This window comes from Haliaeetus leucocephalus, unplaced genomic scaffold, assembly GCF_000737465.1.
Source record: "Haliaeetus leucocephalus isolate CR32 unplaced genomic scaffold, Haliaeetus_leucocephalus-4.0 Scaffold251, whole genome shotgun sequence".
NCBI lineage: Eukaryota > Metazoa > Chordata > Aves > Accipitriformes > Accipitridae > Haliaeetus > Haliaeetus leucocephalus.
The window spans coordinates 5,099,539-5,124,043 of record NW_010972687.1 but is presented as its reverse complement, the minus strand read 5'-3'; the positions used below and the strand labels follow the sequence as shown (position 1 = coordinate 5,124,043).

Below are 24,505 nucleotides of genomic sequence, written 5' to 3'. Positions count from 1 at the left end.
TCTGTTTTTCATATGTTGATTTTGGGGTTTTTGCTGTCTGGTTAGGGGGATACTGGGAAAAGAATTGGAGGCAATAAAACCTACATGTAGACCATACAGTAAGCTGAATTTGCCATTCCTTTTCTTCCTTTGCAAATATGAAGAACTTCTGGTTTTGCAACAAAACGGTGGGTGAACTACTGATGCTTTTAAAATTATTGCTATGGCTAATTACCTCAGTGCAGTCACTTATGTATGCATCATTGCACTTTTCTCTACCTTCCCACTTCTCTCTGAAAGTGGACACAGCCCTTGCTCTGCAAGTAATGATGATAATTGGTAGTAAGACAGACCTGTTACTCATCCTTTTTTGAGCACATTTCTTATGGCAGGTGTCTAGTTTTTAATTAACTGCTAATGAACATGCCTAGTAGACCATGATACTGCTGCCAGCTTATTCCGTTTTATATCTCACTGCTGCTAAGCTCTTAAAAGGTGACAGAGCAGGCATTAGTGTCTTTGAAGTGACGGGGAAGTGATTATATGCATAACATAATTGTTTCTAGGATCTGCTGTGGCAAATGTCTAGTTACTAAATACATCTGGTGAGCGCTGCTGTTATCCATCTCCCGGGTCTTTAGTTTCTTCTTTTGTGTGCAGCACATATTCCCTTTTCCCCTTCTAGAAGGAGAATACGATATACTTTGAACAGTTCAAGTTTTTTAAATAAGAAGAGCATGAACTTCTGGAAAGGATTATCTTTATGTGTTAGGGACAACTTTAAACCTATTATGAATGGGTAATATACAAACAATGAATCAATATACTTCAGTCTTAAACAGCAGTGAGCCTCAGAAAATAAACACTAAATCACAATATACCTTTGTTGGCTTAAAAGACCATGATCAGGTTTTCAGTTTTAAGTCTGTTTAACGTAGTTGGATATTTAAGCATATTTGGGTACCATTTTCTTCTGCTACCCTCAGTAACCATTTTGCAAAGCTGCTAAGATGTTATGCAGAGTGATGCATTTCCACTTACAGCTCTCATATTCCATTCTATGCCGTACACTGGACATTACTCCATGCGCTGTTTGTATGCAGTCCTGTCAAAGGAGCAGGACATAGCCCTTCTTGTCACATGTTTTCAGCTTCAGAACCTGTTAGAGGGGATTAATCTATTCCTCATTTCTGGGACTTTCAAATTACTTTGTGTAGGCTACGAAGCAGAGCCAGGGAAATTGTAGGTAACGTGTCCCTAACAGTTTGATTTCCAAAGTCATTAAGCTATGCTTCCTGAAATCATGCGGGTTAACATGTTTGCTAATTAAGCCAAGCAAGAGAGGCATGAATAAAGGGAATCTTCACAGGCTTCCTGAAGGGATAGGGCCAAGAATGGAAACAACTTAACTTAATTTCCCTGTCTTGGTCTTCCTAGGCCCACACTGCAAAAGCTAATTTGAGCTCACTGTTGGAGAAGGGAGAAGGTTTTTCTCCATGAAACCAGTTTGGAAGGGATAAATCACTTTTTTTTCTTAGCCAATTACACACCACAACTAGGTAATCCAGTGTGATAGTGCTGCTGGGGACAAGTAAGACCAATGCCATAAATGCAGTACAGTGCTGCTGATGCATATTGTCTCATGGCTAGAGTACAGATGACTGACCTGGCTTAAGTGGTCAATGAGGAAGGGAATGACTTAAGATACCATCTCTGAGAGAGCCTGCCAAAACATCAGGTTATCTCCTGCTTGAGGAAACATGCTGGAAACTACTAAAGTCTGAGAAGAGAGATGTCCTCTTATTCTTTAGAGGCTGGATCAACACCCCCCCCCCCCAAAAAAAAAAAAACAAAACCAAAAACAAACAAAAAAAACCCCCAAAACCCTGCAGTCCTGTCAGGCTTTACAGTGCTCTTTGCTGATACTTCTTCAGTTAAATGAAATGTCACTAGCAATAGCTGCTTGATTTTGTAGAAGGTGGTCTACTGTTTTAACTACTTCAATAAAAATAATTTTTAATACTTCGTTCAAAATGTTTTTGGGTTGTTGTAAACACATTAAAATAGAAGAATAAGAACTATTTCTCTCTTACGTTGCTTTTAAACATACTGAAAAGTTAGCAAGGATAGTGATCAGAGGTACATATTACAGTGAAGACTAGTGAGGCTTTTTAATGTAGCATGTGAAAAGAAATTCCTGATACATTGTGTGAGAAAGATTTGGTAAACTTATGGCTGTACAGAATTGACTAAATGGATTGTGGTAAATTTTAAGATTTGTCTTGTGTATCAAAAATAAGTAAATAACTGCATTACAGTTGGGACAGCAAAAAAGTGAAATATTAGCAGATCCAGTCCAGAGTTCTTCAGTGTTAGTCACTTATATCTACGTAAATTTATAAATAGCTCAAGGCATGTCTTGGGATGGTGTTATGAGAAACAAAAATGTAGGGGCATAGTAGTTACCTAAATAGTAATAAATTAAGTAATTCATATGCCAGTAGATGTTATGCAGGTATTGTTGACAATTTGTCTTGAAGAGTCTTGGGACCTATGGAAGCAGATAACATATTTTTGGATTGTTTTGAATTGAGTTATTTTGGAGTAACTTGTGAAATATTGTGAGCTTTAGTCTAGGTATGATTTCAGTAGCTGTCAGCAGTACTGTAACCATTTTGCCTGCTCTTACAGGACCACTGGCATTCACCAGGTCAAACTCTCATGTCTAGCTGAGCTCATCCTGTTCAGACATTTGCTTATCTGTGTTCTCTTTGATCCCATGAATTGAGCGGTACTCTAGCTTTTTTCGTGGTATCTACTTTCAGCAGAGGGATGGTGGAGTGTGGCCAAGGTGGAGAGGTTTGTTCTGTCTTCTGTTCATATGCACAGGCACAAGGAAGCAGGAAAGAGGCAGAAAATCCGTTTACCTGTAGCAGACTAAAGGGGAGCTATGACTAAGCTAAAGCTGGTTCTGAAGCTTAATTTTCTAAATAAATCTGTGCTGAGTATTTTGAACAAATTAAATGGTTAACTGAACTTGGAAAATGTTAATAAAATCATAACAGCTTTAACTAGAACATACCTTAATATTTAAACGGTGGGGAAGTCATTCCAATATAAGGACTCAGTTTCTAAAATTGCTTACAGGTTATTTTGCCAGATTGGTTACAGGGCTGTATGTCCGCTCATTATGATATTGATCTTGCAAGCTGCTTTTGAAACAGATGGAGGTATTTTAATTCATTAATACCATGTTTCTTGTTGGGAATTCCATGACCTTATTGATGCTCTCTGGAATACATGGATTTTAAGCTCAGAGCTGGTTCCTAAACACAGTGTTAGTTCATGACTATTTTTTTTTCCGCCAAAAAGCTTGGCTAGAATAAAACATAAATTTAACTACACTAAATATGAAAATGAGCGCTGGCTTTTAGGTTTTTTAATATTCAATATAGAAACCTACTTACTCTTTCCAAATTGGGGGAAAAGAAGGGAGTTAGTTTAAATCAGTCTTGCCAGTGAAACTTTTTTTTTTTTTCCCGGAGTGGTGATATTCCTTTCTGTAGAAAGGGAAAGGTATTTGGTCCTTCTGCTGCTGCTGTTTGTCACTGGTGATGCTGTGGCAGGCAGTAGCTGTCCAAAACAACCTACAGTAGTTGAACCTATTCCTTGGGCTGCAGAACAAGTATTCAGCTAGCTTTTTTTGGTTTATGGGACATGAGCAGAGCTGTCCACAGACAGCATGATACAATGCAGTATCTATACTGTGGTGGGACAAAGAGGACAGGCTAGACTTAGACAAACAAATGAAAAAAAATCCACTGTTGATTCTCAATGATTAACCAAACTTCTCCCTTCTCCTTCCCAAACTATGTGCTGTGTGTTGTTCTTCTGGGGATGACAATACTGCTGGGAACAGCAGCAGCAGCTGCAGGCTCAACATCTCTCCCATGGCCATGGACCTCCAGTGCCTCTAACACCGCATCCATCAGGACTTCAGCCTCCAGGAATCCCTCCACTTGGAAGCAGTGCTGGCCTTCTTGCCCTTTCTAGTGCTTTGGGTGGGCAGTCTCACTTGGCAATAAAAGATGACAAGAAGCATCACGATGCAGAACACCACAGAGGTGAGAGGCATGGCAGGCCTGATTAGGACATTGTCAAATTTGCGCATTGCTGCAAATTATGTGCATCTCTAAAGAATTCAAGTTATATAGAATGAGAAAAAAAACTGTTAGGAAACTTAAGAATGTCTGCATATATACCACTGAAGCAAAATTCAGCTTGGAAGTTTTCACTATTTTAAAAGGGGATCTCTAGGTGTCACCTGCTCTGTAGTTTGCAGAGCATTTTGACATCCTGGTAAATACTTAGTTGTAACACCAGTGGCCTGCACCATATTGTGGAAAACTGTTAAACTGCATAATGGGTAATTTTTTCAAAGAAAGTAGTGTTGTTACATGGGTGGGTGGGAAGGTAGGGGGAGTGAGAAGTTAAATTTTGAAGTGAATGTGTTCAAACAAAAGATTTAGATAATTGCATCTGTTACTTTAGTTTCATAGGCTTAAATTCTAGTACGCAATTAAATATTGGGCAAAATTGCACTTGACTAATTTTTGAAAAGAAAATAATTTATTCTGTCATGAAATAAAACTAGGCTTTGTGTATGGTTAAACTGTAAATCATGTTTACAAAATACTGTAATTTTCAGGAGATCACTGTATTAGGAATGTGCAATGACTTATATAAATAAAAGCCATTTTAAAACTGTTCGCGGCTTGTGTTCTAATTTTTCCCCCCTTTTTTATTTCTGTTCTTGCCTCTGTGTCTGAACGGGCATGTCTGTGCATTTCTTGGTTACTGCGGGAGCAGACAGAGAGCCAGGCACAGTAAGTACCAACATTCCTGCTAATGTTTCCACTTCTGGCATTGCACTGTTTGTCTGTTTTGTCTTCTTTTTAGTCAGTTCCATGATACTAGGCATATGTGTTTTTTGTTAAGACATCTCTTAGTTTATTTAGAACACCAACTCATTTATTTGGAGAACTGTATTAATCAGGTTTGTTTCTGAGCAGAATGATTTTGGGGAAACTTGAACTTTAGTTTGCTTATTGGGGGCGGGGGGGAAGCTGCAAATCAAACAGAACATTGACTGAAACTTAACGTATAACATTATTAGCCAGAGTTAAGATTTTTCCTGTAGGATTTTCAGGAATTAAGAGTTGCAGAACAGGTGAGAAATTTAAAATCCATGTGTCATGACATTGTTTAGCCCTAAGAGCTGCTTCAACTGAATCAGTTTAAGCTGTACTAATGTCTTTACTGCTTAAATTGTGCTTCAGGTATAACTTCCATAGCAATATTTTTTTTCCCTTTAGACATAAGCTGTAATAGAACTGGTATAAGACAATCATATCTGAAAACTGGCCGAAGAAGTACTTTGTTACAGCTTTTTATACTGTTGTGTTTTGAGTGGTGTTGCTGTATTAATTTGTTGGAGATGGGCATGTGCAACTTTCATGTCATTTCAAGTAACAAAGCTAATTCTGCTTGTTGATGTCATAGGTAAATTTGGCTCTATTTTGTTTCTTTTTCTCAATTAGAAAAGACAAGAACTAGGAAAAGTTATTTGACTTATCTTTACAGTACTAAACTTCTGATTTTTATTCCTGCTTTTTTTTTATACTAGGGCTTGACATTTATTTGCTGGAAACTGTCTGTGTATCTTTTGTGGCGATTTTTTTTTTTTCTAGATTAATAAGCAAGAAGCATTCATTTCAGTTTGCTTAATGTTATTAATGACAGTGTAACTGTGGAAATAATTTTATGCTGGGTTTTCCTGAAGCCTCAGACTTGCTAAGGACTTCTTTCTTTGAGTGGGACATACTTCTTTGAGAGTTAGTCAAGTGCAGGATTCTCAACACCTTTGCTTAAGAGCTAAGGAAGGAGGTTTGCATTCTGTGTCTGTGTGTGCACACACGTGCGCACGTGGGAGTGATGGGTTTGTGTTTTGCTTTGGTTGTTATATTTCCTGTCCTTGCTTCTTCCCGTCCTCCCCTGCCCTGTCCATCATGTACTTTGCTAAAGGGTTTTTGACTTTAAAAAGAGATGCTTCACAGTGTTGGGAAATTCAAGAGTCTGAATTTATCCTGTAGCTGAGGATAGTTCTCACCTGTGGAAGGAGAACTGTCAAAAATGAAGCCCGGCTTTTGTGTTGTGGGAGATTTGCAATATTGTTTGCTTAGTTTACTATATATGTCAATTTCATTTAATTAAAGTATATAACATTTTCACTGCAGTTACTTCTGTCTCCGTATGTGTAACTCATGATCGCTTGGTTATTATCTGTTGTAGTTTTTTTTTATGCTGGGTTTACCACTAAGTAATCTTGAAACAATCATAAAAGTTTCATAAAACAATGTTGCTGTACAGATATATTGACTTCAGGTTACTACACTATGGTGGCCATAGTTTCTTTTTGGTCACAGTGGAGAATAATAATAATACGGGTGAGCTTAAACTTGAACTTAACATTGTTTAAATACAGTGTTGCATTAGAATCTTGGCTTAACAGTAAATGATATCTTCAGTGAAAGGAACATAATTCAAGTGACAGTCAAGTTAAAATTTGAGGTTAAAATTATTAGCTGGGAATGATTTTCTTTCTGAACTTCTCAAATTCTCTTGTATTTGTGATGGATTTCTTTTTAATTTATTAAAATACATATTTAAGGATAATATAAAATTGGCTACAAGTACACAAGGATACCTGCAGGTCTGTTTAATTATTACACGTCGTTCTAAATGAGCAGTAGGCTCTTACTTTGCAAATTATCAATTTGATTTTCAGAATAACATTTTAAGTGTAATGGTGCTGCCAGAAATCCTGACAAAGGCTAGTGTTCATCATCCAAGACACCAGACCCCATGCTGTCTGTTAGTTATCTAAATTAACCATGATATTTGGTATTACTGTGCAGTTCGACAGTACAATTTCCATCAAATATGTCTAATGTGACCTTCCAGTATCATCAGTAGAAGCTAACGACTTCAAATGTTCAAGTTTGAAAGACTACAGTTTAGTGCTTGCCTATTTGGTTTTAAATTGAGTTTTTTAGAAATAATTTTGGGGTAAAGCATATTGTGGCATATTATTTGAGCATATTCATTTATAAATGAGATCTGGGGTTTGTTTGTTTTTCCTAAGTCTCCTTAGGCAAATAAGCAGTCATGAGCTTTCATGTATTGTACGTTTAGAAATGCTTCGTAATGCAGTGAGATTCATGTGTTTAGAAAGGAATGTAAAGATGTAGTTATTTCATTATTCTTGATTGTGATCAGTGTCCATTTTACTTGCTTTTGCTATATTTAAATGCAAGGGCTACATTTTTCTTTTTTAAATTACTTAAAGTTTCAGGAACTAAAATGAAAATAAGTTCTTTGCATGTAAATGCATGTTTGTAAAATATATAACATTTAAGTTAGCAGTTCATATATGAAGTATACTATTATTACTAAAATTATTTGGTCAAAATTAAATTATAGGACTACATGGATAATGGCAGGTGGGTTTTAGCTGATGTAACTCTTAAGCATCCAAAATTGGGTCATGTTATTGTGGGAATGCAGGCATCCCTGCTATTGTGACACAGCCTGGCTGCAGGTAATGAAGCCAGGCAAAGTAAGCAAGTTTTGCAACTGAAGCTTAATAAAGTTTTGGGAGACATCAATACGAAAGAGCTTTGTTGTCCACATTTTTTTTTTTTCTAGGGAACGTACTGGCAACATTTTTCAAACTCATCTTAGGTGTTCATTTATCACTTGTCTTCCCACTGTTCTAGTATCCTGTTTGGACAGCATAGAAATGCAAATGTTCTGAAGCACTGTATTGTGTCAGTAATAATTTGTAGACAGTGAAATCTGTCATTAGGTGCTTGGGATTTACATTAAGGTTGGTGTTTATCTTTTGTCCTCATGAAAAAAAATGAGCTTGTTTTCTAAGTACTCATAAATTTTCCAAGAAATATTTCTGCCTTCATTGTTAAGCACAAATGTTGCTATTGTTTTGTAAAGCAAATGCTCTTTTCTTACAGCAGAAAAGTACTCTGTGTCCTTAGCTCTCTGTCCTATTCTTCCCCTCTCAGTCTTGGAGGAAGGGAGCATGTACAAATGAATGCTACTTTTTGGTTGATACTGTATGCAAGCTGGTTTTGCTTTGTGTTTTAATTCTTTAAAAGCGCAGGGTGGGGGGGAGGATCATAAAAGGAGTTATATGAAAGTATAGGGTACTCTTCAGTGTAGGACATGTATGCTTCTTGGTGTCTGTGAAGAAAGTATTATTTTCTATTATGTAGCTTGTAATTGAAAAACTTGAATTTGTTTAATCAGTTGTATCTTTTATTTTTATCAGCTCTGTCAACTTAAAAATAAGTCAAATCTTACAGTCTATAGATGCAAACCACAAATTAGCTTCAGCAGGAGTAGCTCACACAGAAGAGCTGTGGGATGCTGCACTGCAGTTTAGTTTGTAGCTGATACATAGCAGCATAAGGCTGCTCACGAAGGGCAAGAGGATTGGAGTGGTCTGGTATAAATTTTTATGGATACCCTGATTCTGACAAACATTAGCTAGAAAATACTGAAATCAACAGAAGGCTTATTCTCTGTTAATGTCACCTGATTATTGAATAGATGTGGAGAGTGATTCAAATCCATTTAGGCTTCTAGATTCCCTTGTTCCTAATAGGAACATACTAGTTTAAATATAACTTAAAATGGTGGGCGAAAAGAGGGCGAAGTCAGTAGTGTTCCGTCACCGGTAATTTAAAACAAAACCTACTGACTTTATAAGTCAACTTTTGGGTTGTCGACATATGTGTTTGCAAGAAGCATGTTCAACAAATGGAAGTTAATGATTCTTGAATTGAATAACCTTGAGTGCTATCTTCTTGAGCCTTGCTGGGTGACAGTTAAGCACTAGTCCCTTTTCCAGTGTCCTGTCACTGAGTCCTGACAATGAGCAGTGGGACTGCTGAGCAGCTGATGTTTTGGCTGTAGATGTTAGACTTGATCCTTTTTTGCCCACTCAACAAGGGATTGCATTTGTTCCTGTCTACATATGGATAGCTGTAGATGGCACTTGTGTGTGGTGCAGTGGCACGGGTCCAGGGTTGTGATTAAATAAATACAGTGGCTCTACTTGGTGATATGGGCAAGTGCAAGTTGTCAGCTGTAATAACTGTCTGTAATGGCAGGTGGGTGCAGTTGGTTTAGATGTACAGTGAATCTGTGAATGGCCAAGCACAGAGCAAGTGTGTGCGTCTTTGGGTGAAAGGGGAGTGGGAAGGATAAGAAGCCCAGCACTAGAGAAGTTCTTAATTGGGACCAGGTGTAGCTGAACCATGAGCACAGATGTGATGTAAATACTGTTATTTAATTGCTGTAATGATCAGCATAAAGTTAATTGTCAGTTCTGTATGTTCTGGTGAGTTGTCTGTGCTGTATTATAACTGGGGCTAAATGACATACTGTGGGCTCTCAGCCTGTACCTCTGGCACACATACATACCTTGTGGTTTGGAAGTAGTTTCTATGGGGAATGGCATGGCAGTCGAAGAAGTGCGTTTGAATAACGTGCATTACATTCCTAATAGGGAACCTGCCTTCTCTCTTCTTTCAGGACTTATTTGAAGAAAAGGGATTCATGTGAATAAATTTTGAATTATTGGAAGAAAAAGAAAACATTTACATAGAATTGATTTTGACCACTTGTTCTGATCAGAGATTCATGATTTATAGATGTTGCATTGGTAATCCCTGAAAAACTGAACTTCTAGTATTAAAGCAAGGATTATCCTCAATTTATGCATCTAGTCTGTTGAAATTAAGACAAAATGAAAACTGGTTGTTGCAGTTCCTCTTTAGGAAATCAACTATGCATGTATGTATCTTTTTGCCCTTTTTGTACAAACTGATTATTATTGATGATCAGTCCCAACTGAAAATTTCTGTAGCATTATTTAAAAAGCTATATAAGTCTTATAGCTAAAATAAAAATGATTGTCCTACTCTTGAAAATAAGTCAGATGTTAGTAGGCCTGGTAGAAGAACTAAACAGACTATTTTTTTTTCAAAGAGAAGATAAGCAGAACTCTATCATTGTGAAGCTGTTGCTCCTGTCTCCTAGCTGGCCCTGTGCTTGATAGTGAACATATGGCAAATACAAACTCTGCTGCAGCTGAAATGAGGAAAGGCAGCTTTTAGTAGGCTGTCCTCACTGTTGCTTGAGCCTTAACATTATGATGGTAAGAAATGCCAATAGCCCAAGGCTTATATGATCATATCTTCCCAGGTTTTGTTTGTATTTTCATTTATTTCCTTGGATACTTTAGTGTTCTGCATCTACCATATGCACTACTTAAAAAGATACGTACTTTCATATTGTTGAATGAAATCTTACACAATTGGTGGTTTGAATTATGGTAGTAGGTTACATTAGCAAGCTATTTTTTCATCAAAAGTTATACTTTACCTGATTTTAGTCACAATTGTTAGAACTTCCTTTTACTCCTAAGGGAAACAAAACAGCAACTTTTTAATTATTGAGTTTACTGGTAAATTTTGCCAGAGTAACAACACAATCTTATTTGCAACTGCCAGTATAGCTATTGTGAAATAATACAGCTCTACAACAGCTTCTAGCATGGATGAATGTGGTAAGTTAGAGAAAGGCGGTGTAAATGTGACCACAGGGGAGATGTTTTGCAGAATAGGCTTGTGAGGACTGTAGGTTATTGTTATAATTACATGTTTATGTGATAAGTAAGCCATCAGTCTTTTGAGGAAAAATCAAATCTAATAATCTTTGTTTGGCATTTAGGACAGAGTGGGAACTAGGTATACCTAGGATTTCCTAGGTAAGTTTCACAGTATTGAAATTCTGCAAGAGAAACTGTACAGAATATTGTCAACATTGTCTAGGTAGACTTTACATTAAACCAGAAAAAAATATCAGCCATTGTATTTACACATACTTGATGCCAAAATTTGCAAGCTGTTCCCTAGACTTCTGTGTAGTAACTTCAAATAGCAGGGTTGCTAAATTTTTCCCAGCTGCTGCTCCTTTGCCACCTTTCAGTTATTCACACTTAATTTTGGCAATTTAAAATGAAAAACTGAGTTTATTCACTTTACTGCATTTGCCTTCATTGTTTTATTCCAAGCTCTTCAGTAGTAAAATAGATTTATTTTTTTTTCTTAATGAGTTTGTTAAGAGAAGTATCTCTTAACTAAAAGATTTTCCTCCTTAAGAAAAAACATTTGGAGTACTCATCTGTGGTCAAGTTTGAATTGACAGCTTGCTGCTTAAGATGTTTCTACAACTACAGGCATGATGAATTCAATATTAAAATACCGCATATCAGTTTTAATGTTTTTCAAACTAGTGAATCCCTGAGTTTGTGTGCATCTGGGAGGAGATAAGGGGTTAAATTCAGACTGTATTTGTCAAGGCAATTAGTTCAGTGATCCAACAAGCCCACCTTTTAGCTGCAAAACATTGCAGTAAAGACATTATTTTAGCTTCTTTATACTGAATTTCATCAGACCCTCCTATATGCTTTATGTAAGCCCCTTGGCATTTGTTTAGCTTGAATAGTCATGAATAAAAGAGCTCAGAACTGACTTTAAAGTGCAGCTTCTGAAGTAGGAAAAAGAGGATTCAGATTGCCTTATGTACCCTGTTTTGTTTTCCTTCTCCTTGGGACCAAACATTAATGTTCAAGCAAAACTACCATGGTGTCCTCAGGTTTTAAAGAGGAAGCCATTCACTGCACAGTTCTCTGGCTGCTAGTATATGTTTATGATACATTAAGAGTAAATATCTCTGGCTTTTTGGTAGATCTAAGTATTTCCTTTGGGGTTTACACTTATATCACAGTGTATATGTCAGTATTAGGCTTTTCTCTTGAGAGAGGTACATGTATGCATGTAAATATGTATTTCCTTATACATTTATGTGAGCATATATTTATGTGAGCATGTACTTGGCTTTTAGGAACTAGGCTTACCAGATCTTTATGAAAGGAGATTTTTTTCTCAACTCATTCAGTATTGTTCACAGCATTAACACATCACTGAACAAATTGCCCTCTTGCATATGCTAATCCTGCACTTAAAAGAACTCATTGTAACACGTTTTAATGCTTTGGCTGGAACGGAGATGGAGATGGGAATCGCAGGCATGTCAAATTGTCATGTGACTGAAAAATGTCTAAAATGCCTTTCTCTTTGGGTCAACAGTTTGTACTTAGCATAACTTAGCATGAATGAAAGCAGTCCATGTAGTTTGAGGAAAAGATTAGTCTTTGCTTTTGTCTTTTTTTTGTGTGTGTTGGCCTCAGTTTTTCAGATCCAGTCTGATTAAACAACACTTTAGCCTCAATTTCACACTAGTAGCAAATGTTATGCTGGAAGTAAAAATATTTGATCATTGTTTGCAATACATTTATTGAAGGCATCCAGTTGGAGTTTACTGCAGTAACAAATGATTACTGCATAACCTTATGTGGTAAATATTTGCTAAGAGTTAAAGTTGCTATATATCTATCCATGCCTGCAGGTATAGACACACAAAAGCCTCATTGTATTTATGGTTGTCTAGAAGTGAGCAATCAATCAGATTATGTTTAGTAAGTCTCTCTTATTCTGTGGGATATGTATATTAAAAAAAAATAATCATTGTTACCTGATCATGAGTAAACAGCAAGCCTGCTTCTCCTAAACAATAAATTCAGTTGAATTAATTATTTAAATAGATGGTGACTGACAAGTGAACTAAACTTTTGATAAGTTCAACAATGAAAAGCCAAGCTTCTTAGAATGCATAAGCTGTACATGTTTGCCTGGAGTACTTAGAGTTGAATTAAATGGAGTGAAAGACTATGTAGGTATCACATTTCTAAAGCATCGATCACATCCAATTTGAGTTTTTAAGCATATATGAAGGAATCTTGAAAAGAATTTTTGATTGATCTTGGTTTTTGTTATTACAGAGTAATTCTCTGTTGGTCCCGGACAGTCTGCGAAGCACAGATAAACGCAGGAATGGCCCTGAATATACCAATGACATCAAAAAGAGAAAGGTGGATGATAAGGATTCCAGCCACTATGTAAGCAAATCTGTGTCAAAGAAATGATTAATTTATTTGCACATACTGTGTTTGTATGAGGACTAAAAGAGCTGTGAAGAACAAGGCAATGTGTTTCCTATGGCTGATATAGTACATGAATATGTGTGCCAGGGAGACCAGTATTGGTGTGGGAAGAGTAGTGAGTCAATGTTTTGGGCTATTGTCAAGTAATACTCCTCAACAGGGGATAATGTGCCAGGAGTAGCTGTTTGGAATTCACAAGTATTCTGGGACATTTCTGAGAGTTTGAGCAACAGATCCTTTCTGGACTGCTCTAAAACCTGCAGGTTTGATTGAAATGGAGGATTTTGTTGATTTGGAGGGTATTAGTACATTCTTCTGATAGATACTAGCTACTACCATGCTGAGTAATAATTACCATTGCAAATTGCATATGTTATGAGGCTGTACGGACTTACTAAAGTTTGCTTTTGACTGATATGGCAGTTTCAGCAGAAAGCAAATTGAAATATAAAAAGTTCACAGTTTGTTTTTTGTGTTTTTTACTAGCTTGCTTGTTGCTTGGTTTTGAAGAGACACTTTAGTGCAAGTGTGGCATATGTGAACCTCAGAAGGTTCACATAGGCTTTCAACTTCCAGTCTAAATGCTCAGCCAAATCACAGGATGATACTGGAACAGGCTTTAGAGACTAGGACTGTTGTGAAAGAGTACTGAAAAGCAGAACTTAAATCTAACAGAAGATATTGTTCTTTGACATAGCAATAATGTGGCAAATTGTCAGGTTTATATGAGTCCAGTCATTAATTACTTCCTGGTTACTGAAACCCAAGAGAAAAATCAGGTGCTACTTTATTTCCTCAGTATTTGGTAGGGTAATTTCTATCCACTTGGACCAATAATATCTCTGAGCAGCTGTTGCCTATCCCTCGAACTACTGATGGTAGATCAGGTTACTTTCCCCTTTCTGCACATTGTGGTGTTGTAGTACTGTTAGGGTTTTGCAAGTTTTATTTCCACCACTTTCTAATAATCTTGTTTTGATTACAGAAGGGTTTGTCAAACGTCCCCATGTTACTCCCTCAACTTTGAGGCTTTGATATTCTAAGGGCATTTTTCTTTTTAAATATTTGATATTAAGTATTCTTAAGCTACATTTGATATAAAAAAAAAGGAAGAAAAAGCTTAACTTGCTTGTTTTTCTTGTGTTTCTACTGGAAAGAAATGGAAAGGATATTGCACTGTAGAAGCAGTTTGTTTTAATCCACATTTTAAATGTATGGTTCTGTTTGCTGTTCACTTGAAATGGATTAAAGGCAGCATCAAAATAAAGAATTGAGGAAAACAAGGGTATTTGACAGTTACAGATTTATTCTAATCTGGAAGAAGATCTTTCTTTTTAAAGGTTCCCCAATTCTGCAAACAGAGCTGCTGATTTTGAGCTCATTTTAGGTGAGACCTTTGTAGAGACAAAGAAGTACTGCTTTTGTCAGAAGGGAGATAAACCAGTTGTAGGAATTGTTGCTTTTGGAAATAAGATGCAAAATGCATTTTTTTTTTCTTTTTGTCTTCTGACTAAATTCTCTGTTAGGACCTGTATAGTTTCAACCTGTTAGTTTGTTAGTGAGGAGAATTTTGCCCTTTTCAGGGGTGGTATTTCTGGTGAACAAGTGTCCCACCTACTGTGCTCCCACATGCTCAAATGTGTTCTAACCTATTCTTGCCTTCTGGGTGCTTCATACTTTTCAAGAGGTGGCAGATAACAGGGGCTGAAGCTTTCCTATTCCTTTTCCTTTTGCACCCTTTGGTTGGACAGATTCCTGAGTGGCAAATAGAGCCACCATTCTGTCTTCAGTGGCACTCTTGGGTCCCTAATATGTTTGTGGTATTTCTTGGAGCAATAGTCAGCTGCTAAAGGAGAAGGGAAGGGTTGAAACTACCTGTTGGGGTTTTGGGGGTTTGGGTTTTTTTAAACATTTATGGCCTGAAGTAGAGGAAGGAACTGGTGTTTTACTTTGTCTGGCTTTAAGTGTGATAGCCCAGACACTTTGAATGGAAGTGATGGGAGACAGTTTGAGTAATCTTGTATGTCTGATTTGTTTGCCTAGAAACTTTTTAAGTAAAAGTACTGTTATTGGAAATGTCAAACTTGGCCTACAAGAAAATTCTAAATAATTCACTTAATTTTTGTTTGGTTTTGGTTTTGAGTCAAGACTCACCTTCTGGTTGAACTACCATGGTGCAGAAATCACTAGACCACTGTGTATCATAGAATGTGTCTACTGGGGCATCCCTGCCCATTTTGGAGATAGGGACCAGGAGGCACTTGAGTAACAGCTATCTTGAGGCACTAGAGCAGCTCAGGTGAACACAGATTTATGTGAAACAGTCAAAATGCAGCTTGAGAAGCCACAATAAAACATTTCCATTTAGGATTGTCAAAGTATTTTGGTTTTGTTAGGCAGAAATCTTGAAATGCCTTGGCATTTCTGAAGCTTTTTCTTCCCCAGAACTTTCCATTTCAAAACTTTCCTTTCTGGAAAAGGAGCAAAATTGTCCTATCACTTTGAGGAAGTTGATACATCAAACAAATGCCAAAAAACTCCGGTTTTCTGAGATCTTATGTTTTTTTAGGTATGCACAAGCAGTAATTTCCATAAGATTAACATGTAAGATTAGCATATAAACAGAATGAGTTTCTCTTTTAGGAGTAGTGATAACACTGTTTATGATGGTAATAAGGAGGGGGTTTGGACCCTCTTGCACTGGTGGTGAGACCAGCACCTTTCAACTAGTTCTACCTTATGTGGGTTTTATTATTGAAGCAGAAATAAGGTGTTGTTTTCCTGTTTTCATTGTTTTCCCTATTGCTAATAAGTTAATGAAAGGCTGTTTGCTTTTTATTTAGGAAAAACAAAAAATGTCTGAGTAGATGCGTAGTCTTTCTCTCTGGGCTCTTAATGTACTAATTGAAATGAACACTATATTTATTTATTTTTAATAGGACAGTGATGGGGACAAGAGTGACGATAACTTGGTTGTAGATGTATCCAATGAGGTAACTTTTTTCATTTTTGTAGTCTTGACATTTGCCCAAAGGTTAAAGGAAAAGTGCATTTAGATGTTAGAAGAAAAAGAATCCTCTGTGTGGATATGTTAAAATATTCACAACTTCTCCTTTTTGTTAGTACTGCAGTTACCATGCCTTCTTCTGAGCTTTATCTGGTCGCCATCTCAGCTTTTCCTTCTGCTGCTTTGTCCAGGTCTGTTGCCTCTGCAGTTATGTTCTGATGCTTCACAGCTGCTCTGCAGTGGAGAGAGTTGTGGTGAGATGCAGGTGGAGGGCTGAGGTTTTCAGACTAGTGTCTTCAAATGAAAAAGGAAGACATTACCTAAGCTTGTATTTAATAGTAGGAGTATTATTAAAAACATTTTTGGTACCTTAAAGATCACTAGTATTTTAACGCGCTATGTAAAAGACAGCATTTTCCAGAATATTTGGTTTTTAGAATGAAGTCAGCTAAAGTCAGAATGAAGTCAGTCTGTTCACAAAATTTTCCAGAGGTTGTAGCCACTTTTTTTCTCCAGGGCAGAGATTTGGCAGTGCCATCAAGGTGAAGGGATGGGCCTTCCCTTTTCTTCATCTTTTATTTCATACAACAAAGAGATTTAGGAAGCCTGAATATGGTAGCATGGTTCTTTTGCTGTGTGAAAAGCACAGGGAGAGAAGCTGACAGAGAAGAGGTGTCTTCAGCAGCTCCAAGTGCCCAAATGATGTCAACCAAGTAGAAAAATGGGTACCCAACCAGGGATTTTAGTAATCTTTTCAGAAGGCCTACTTAAAATGAAACTGCTCAGTAATCATCAGTAGACTTAGTGCCCTCTTGTGAGGACTGCTTCCTTCCTGCTGCTATTTTCATGAGCCAAAGGAGCATGGAGAACCTGCAGAGCTCTGATGGCATTGTAGCTTGCTGAGCTGGCTATTCCAGGTTAAAGGAAATGCAGAGAGTGCCTCTGGAAGAGAGAAAGATAATCATCTGAGAGGTGATTTCAGTTTTTCCTGTAGATTTAAGTAGCGAGACAGTTGCAAATGGTATTTAGAAAGAAGTGACAGATATTATGGCATATACAGCATGCATCTTTATCTCTTCTTCTGAAGGTAGACATGAGCAAGGTTTGTATGGCCTGAAAGAGATTACTGAAACGTTTGTTGTCACTAGCAGTGCGTGGAGAGCGTACATGGAAAAAACAGTGTAAATTCTACTGCAGTTACTGTTGGTCTTTCTTGCTCTTACCACGTGTTGTGCGTGCTTGCCTTAGTTTGTGCTTAGATTGCAAGCTCTATGCTTGGAAACAGTTTATGATTGCATGTAGTGTAAAGTAAAACCAGATTGCTTACTATATGAGATTATGTCTCTAAATTGATGAAGGGATTTCAGCTTTTTTTTCTATAGAGATAACAAAATGTCTTGTTGTTTGAACTTACTGCTTAAATTCTTCTAGTTTTTTTTCCCATAGACTCCTTAGTGGTGTTTTTGTACCAACCCATGACATGGTTATGTGCTGTTCTTCCTTTCCCACTGTTTTAGGATCCTTCTTCCCCAAGGGCAAGTCCCACTCATTCACCACGTGAAAACGGTATAGATAAAACCCGCCTGCTGAAGAAAGATGCCTCTAGCAGTCCAGCATCTACGGCTTCTTCAGGAAGTTCCACTTCCCTCAAATCCAAAGAAATGAGTCTGGTGGGTAGCAGTCTGTTGTCCAGATAAATCATCTTCTTTCTTGTAAAGTCTTAACTCTCCATTCTCCTGCAACTACTTGTGGTAGAAGTACATGGCTTTAAACATTTGAAATGGAAATAGACTACTGTTTTCCAGACCTTCATGGTGTTATTCAGCTTTCTTCCTCAGCAATATTTTCTGTTTCATTTTGATTTCTTGTATTTCCTACATTTCTGTTAAATGAGTTACAAATTTATTGCGAAGTACAAGAGTCACTTAAGCATTGTTTATTTTTCTTGAGCAATAGCTTATGGTTTAACATAGTCTGCATATAGTCACTAAGAAGTTCTCCAGGCTTTTGTTAAAATCTTTTAAATAAGCTGTTACTCTTTCAAAACTTCTCCTGCAGTATCAGTAATAATTTGATCAGATTCTCTGTAGCTTTTGTGTCACAATTTTTTGGCACTATGAACTATTGTGGTATTTTGTTTTTGTACTTAGATTTGCTGTGTCCAATAATATTTGAGACAGTAATGATTTCAAGCTAGAATAATTTGATGATGTGTATTGTATTGTCCTGAAAAAAAATTAGCTCAGGCATTTTTTTTTTCATGCCAATGGAAGAAGGAAGAATAACTCTATGTTTCTTTTCTTATTTTAATTTTGGCAGCAATCAAAAAGGTCAGCATTTCTCTCTCACAAGTTAATGCTGTCAGCATTGCATGGATTTATGAAAATTGGCTGAGGGACTAGGTAGTAGGTGCCCAGCATCCCAGCTGCTGTTGTGATAAATTGTATAATATGGCCTGGATTAAAAATAATACTCATTTAATTTGTTTAATGATACCAGCATGAAAAAGCCAGCACGCCTGTTCTGAAATCCAGCACACCAACTCCTCGAAGTGATGTGCCAACCCCAGGCACTAGCGCAACTCCAGGACTTCGTCCAGGCCTTGGCAAGCCTCCAACAATGGACCCTCTGGTTAACCAAGCTGGTAATGCATTACCTCACGTGTTTTTATGGTTCCAAAATTAATCTTTTTTTATGTGTGTAGTTCTGTATGAATGTTAACTAAATGTATTGCTTTGCTCTTGATATCAAGAGAAGGCTTTATGAGAAGCAGATGTTTGGATTATCAAGAGTTTGAATATCTTTCTATCTCTTATCCTTCTTTGTTTACTTTTGTCTTTATCTTTTTTGCAAATAATCCAGAGACTGAATGCAATATAAAAAGACTTCTCAGAAGATTCTGGTACTTACTCTGAATGCAATCTTTTCTCCAGCTTTTTGTCTAAGTCTACTAATATTTGCTGCAGTGTAAATCTTGACAAATGCAGGGGAAAGTTTACTTCTGCTGTTCAGGCTGGTACAGCACAGTTGCTTCAGACATGAGCTGTGTAAACCATGTCTGTCAGCTTTACTGCTTAATTTGGCAAAGGAGAGATTAATGTAAACAGGGAAATATTACAGAAATGGAAATGGGTAGTGCTAGAATGGATTGTTAGAAGTAATCAGCAAGTTCAGACTTCAGTAGATCTTTCTTACGCTGAGTGAAGAGAGGTGGTGGTACTGATAAATTATGGCAATGTTTCTTGGCAGTGTGTGTATGTGAGAGGGGGAGGTTAGGTACTGTAGGGGAATGAAAGGGCTGTTTTCTCCTCTGTATGCAGGAATAAATAAATAAAACTACTTGATTTCATTATTCTGTAGCTGCAGGTTTGCGGACGCCATTGGCAGTACCAGGACCGTACCCTGCTCCATTTGGAATGGTACCTCACGCTGGCATGAATGGAGAGTTAACCAGTCCAGGGGCAGCCTATGCCAGTCTGCACAATATGTCACCCCAGATGAGTGCTGCTGCTGCTGCAGCTGCTGTGGTTGCCTATGGAAGATCTCCTATGGTAGGCCATACGTTGCATGCAATCTCAGTTGTGTGAGTTGTGGTTCACTGAGAAGAGCTACATGCTTCATTTAGCACTGTTGAATTCCCAAGTTATAACAGCGCCAGAGGCTTGACAGCTTCACTGTGTGTTTCACTTTGCTGCGTGGCTGGAGAAACAAATTTGCACCTTGAAAACAAAGAATCTTGGTGTATTTATGTGCGTTTCCTCTTCTCTTCACCTTCATCAGTGCTTTGACTGATTAATAAATGCCAAAAAATTATTTTATGCATTAAATGAAAAGGTAGTTTTGGTAGCTACAAAGTATTTTCATTGGTGCTGTGGACATCTGCTTTTCTCTTGCTGAACCAGATTTGTGTTCCGTACAGACATAAAAAAAATTCATCTTGAAGCATGTAGAAGTCTTTTTATCTACATCTCTGTCCTTGTATTTTGTTTTTTGTGGAAATCAATATGAGAAGGTGGTTGGTACATATCTTGGAGTTCTGTGATAAGGTGTGTTAAGAATAGTTGCTGTTGTGGGTGTGGTAAGTAAGTAGAGCGTAGCAGTTAGAGCTGCTGTCAAGCAGAATAACTTAGGGGCCTGATTCTGCAAGCATGAGCTTGATGGCAGCTGTATGTATAAACAAGCTTACCTACTTGTAAATCTGCAAGATGGGACTTAAGCTTGCTGTCTTCTCATTATTGTAGATATGGCTACTTTTTTCAAACTGGTAAACAAGGCTTTTATGTGAAAAATGTGCATATGCGCTCCTTAAAGCAATAAGAATTTTAACTTGGGTATAGTGTTCAGAAGAAAAACTAAGTCTATTTGGTCCAGAATTTCTGTTTGGATTATTTCATGTACTTATTTATTCAGGATATAAAAGTTTAGTGGAATTGCAGTATGTAAAGAGAGCATAGTGTATTTAAGCTGTAGACAAATTTGTCTGCACCCTGCAGTGTAGCTCTGTGAGAGATCTCTCAGCTGACGTGCCCACACAGTGTGGTGTGGAGCCATGCAAAGATTCTAGCTGAGGCCTGAAGCTGCTTTCCAGCACCGTGCTGTGCTTGCATGGGTACGTGCTAGCTGTCGCAGAGCTACAGAGCACTGGGGTGGCTACATGCTGACACACCACGGACTCTAATTCCAGGGCTAGCTCTGTGCTAACACAGGGGTATTTGTGTTACGCTCAGTGATGTGAATGCATGATACACATTATTGTTTTTCTGTTCACATATGAATACTTCCAGCAGAAGCATGCGTAAGGAAAACATCTTGTTTTTCCCCTCTGTGAAGGGACATGCACTTATCTAATACTGTGGGCAAAAGCCACATTTTGGTTAAATGCATAATATCTTGGGGGTGAAGAAAAGGGGCTTGCTGCATAAGAAACTGCAAGTGTGAGATTAATTCATTTTTCATTGTCAGGTTGGGTTTGATCCTCCTCCTCACATGAGAGTACCTGGAATCCCTCCAAATCTAGCAGGGATTCCTGGGGGAAAACCGTAAGTAACTTCTAACGTTTTGGTAACGTCGGCATTATCTAGAGAGAATGAAGTTATCTTGTCTCAGTGAACAAGCATTCCAAAGTGGGTCGTGTTTGGTTGTTTCCAAGAGATTGTTTTAGACTTCTCTTGGTAAGAGGTGCAGCATATAAATTATCAAATGGTAGTTGTCATATCCCAAAACAGGTGTGTATATACCTATTTCCAAGGAAAAGCTGTTGAAGGTATACAAGTTTTTTTATTTCCTCCTTTCTGGGGGAAGTTAAGGGGACTACAAACTGGTAGAGAGTACTAAAATGTGTAAGATAAAAACACATTGAAACTAAACTTCCTACTATACTGAGCGTAGATGTGTAGTGCAAACTCACAGACTCCTTGTCTGGCACCTGTTTCATCAGGCATGAGAGTCTGCAACTGTTCATCACAGTGGGTATCTTAAGCAGTTACTTTAGCAAGTGATACACACCTTGCATAATGGCGTAAGCTCTTTAAAATGTTTGTGTAAGTGTGCAGCTGGAGAGCGAAAGGATGATGAAGCAGTTGCACAGCAGGTGGTGCATAGATGAAGGATAACTTTCACAATGGGTTCTTCTTATTTAAAAGTTTTAATTATTGATGAAGAGGTGGTTAAATAAAATACTTCCATGATGCTGTGGCTTATTGATATTACAATAAAAGAAATTCACCAAAACAGCATACATCAAATTTTTCAGTAGTTTGGCTTTGGTAGACTGTTGAGACTGAGCTTATCCATGTGCAGTAGAGTCAAGAGCATGTATGACCTCTTAAAAAATGATTATTTTTTAAGTATTTCTGGACAACTAGTCTATGCAGGTACAAACAGAGCATAGACTGCAAATATGACTAATCTGTTTTCTTGGACAGAGTGGGGCAGAGAGAATTATAACAGGTTTTTCGATACTGTTAGAACCTGTTCTTTATCCCTTCATGCCTGGCATTCAGTCCTGTCTTCTCTTTCAACAGAATGTTGCAGTTAGGGTAATTTCTCTCTGTCTAGGTACTTAAATAATTTAAAAACTCACTTAACATTTTGCTGGGTTATCCTATGCTGGGTGTTCCTGTTACATACTGTCATGTTTACCAATCTATCGTGGTTTAATTTTTCCTTTTGCAACTTCAGGAAGAATTCAGAAACTATTACTTTTAGGATACTAAGTTGTAAGACTGTGTGGTGAAAGTCATACACACCTGTATTTCTGTTAGCCTTCATTTTGAACTCCTGTTAATAGCTAGTGATACATTGTAATGTCAGTCATGCAAACATCTGTGAAAGTACACCAGATTACAGGCAAAAAAGTGTGTTTTCCTCTATTCTTTCTCTGTAACGGTAAGAAAGCAGCAGACTTGGATTAGGAAAGCCATCCTGAATGTGTTTTCGTTGTTATCCACCATGCTTTTGAGAACAGACTTAGTTATCTGTTGGCAGTGTGAGAAACCTGTTAAATCTTGAATTTACTTAAAGAAAAGTTGGCGGTATGTTGATAAGATTCCTGAAGTGAGGGCTGAGTGAGTTGGTGTTATGTATCAGATGGTGGTATATTTAAATTTAGTACAGTAAGGAACAGGCTTTGTTCTCAAAACATTCTTTTATTAAGGGTCAGACTCATTCTTGCTGACTTTAGTAGAATTTGGCATACTTATATAAAATATTTTTGGAGATTGCATAATCCAGTGGCTGTAAGTTTTTACTTTTAAACAAATATATTCATAAGCTTTCAATTACTTATTCCATTAGTAATGTCTGGCAATATTTTATATTATAAGCTATCAAAACCTATTTTTGTTCAGTCAGAAATTTTCTGTGGCTGACTTATAGTTGCACTATTCAAGGCACAAAAGCAGTGCATGTATGCTGCTATACTTTGTATCCTGGTACTTCATAGCTAAATTACAGTCTGTATGTTTGGGGTTTTTTTTAAATCTTTTTATTCAGTGTTTTCAGCACTTTATTCACACTGCTGCGTAGATCGCCTACTTTGATACATATTCCCTACTCTCCACTTGATTTCATGTGTTCTGTAATGTTTTTTGTGGTTGTGTTACTTGGACTGAGTCAGTCATTTCCTCTAAAGTGACTTCTTTGCTTACCTTTATTGTAAGTGAGGCAAACCTAAAATTCCATAAACTGATCTGTTATCTTTTCATTGACAGCTTTAGGATGATCTTTTGTTTTAGTCTTCTTTGGCTACAGCTAGCTAGATGCCATATGCTACCTGCAGCATCTCTGAGTATGTCTTACCTACACTAGGCAAGTCTCCTGTATTTTCTGTACAAAGTACATGGGTTACATAACCACGCAACCTAGTGGAGTACTCCTGGTTTATTTTCAAAATCTGCCTTTTGCTAGAGTGCAGTTAAGGTGCCACATTGAATTTGTTTTATGAGATGTGGAGTTTTAGTCTGAGTCTTGTTGCGGGCAGTACAGAGAATTTTCAAGTTGAACTCTTGAATCCCCAGCCATATGTGTATGCTCACGGCTGCACATTTTTATCAATGGCTATTGCTGGGACTGTTTTTTTCACACAGCCCTACTTCCAAGAGAAAATTAAGTTTCTTTCTTTCCAAAAGAATGACACTTCTGACAGCACCCAGTTTTCTTTAACCCCTGTGTATTCTGAGATCTGTTAATGACTACCTTGTTAGAAAAATTAGTAGCCTCTTAAACTCATTTGTACTTGTCTGTTTTTATCAAGAGACTGTTGTCTGGAAAGCTTGTCTTTTGCTTGTGTTATTTTGTAACTTGATTAAACGTAAGTCTTTACTACCATCTTTTTGTGTTCCTGAATGTGAATCTTTCAGTTTTGCTCTTTGCAGAGTCTAACCTTGTTAGCAATGGTACAGAAGTACTTGGGAAATTGGATAGCAATCTGGAAAGTCCAAGTGTCTTCAGCAATTTCTTAATTATACAAATGAGCTAGTCTTTGTGTTTAGTAGCACGTTGTGTGTGTTGTTTGTTTGTTTTAAAAAATTATTACCTATGAGGATTTTCAGGTTTTTCATAATTCTTTGATATTTTGGTGTACACACATGTGATCTCATATTAGTTGTTTTCTTTCTTGAGCTGTTTGTAGTTCAGTAATTAATTTTATGGACAAGGACTTGATACCTGCATGTGTGTATGAATGTGCATAAAATAAGTTTTCATATTCTTGGTTTCAAAGTTGATTCCCATCAGTAGATTATTCTTTTCTTAGCTGCTTTTCTGGTTTTGGTTTGTGGGTTGTTTGGGTGGGGGTTTTGGGGGGGGGG

The 24,505-nt window shown here is 37.3% G+C and overlaps 1 protein-coding gene across 3 annotated transcripts in view; it reads left to right on the top strand.

Annotated features, from left to right (window-relative positions):
* Positions 1 to 24,505, top strand: part of TLE1 (transducin-like enhancer of split 1 (E(sp1) homolog, Drosophila)) — a 78,868-nt gene that overhangs the window by 34,592 nt on the left and 19,771 nt on the right. Inside the window, exons 4-11 of one of the 3 annotated variants that reach the window (XM_010568629.1) lie at positions 3,899 to 4,103; positions 4,849 to 4,865; positions 13,028 to 13,144; positions 16,129 to 16,182; positions 17,714 to 17,866; positions 18,696 to 18,840; positions 19,557 to 19,747; positions 21,159 to 21,235. In XM_010568629.1, coding sequence (XP_010566931.1) covers positions 3,899 to 4,103; positions 4,849 to 4,865; positions 13,028 to 13,144; positions 16,129 to 16,182; positions 17,714 to 17,866; positions 18,696 to 18,840; positions 19,557 to 19,747; positions 21,159 to 21,235 — 959 coding nt within the window. Of the gene's footprint in view, positions 1 to 3,898; positions 4,104 to 4,848; positions 4,866 to 11,278; positions 11,363 to 13,027; positions 13,145 to 16,128; positions 16,183 to 17,713; positions 17,867 to 18,695; positions 18,841 to 19,556; positions 19,748 to 21,158; positions 21,236 to 24,505 lie in introns of those variants that run through there. The other 2 variants (XM_010568628.1, XM_010568630.1) reach the window with 2 other exon arrangements.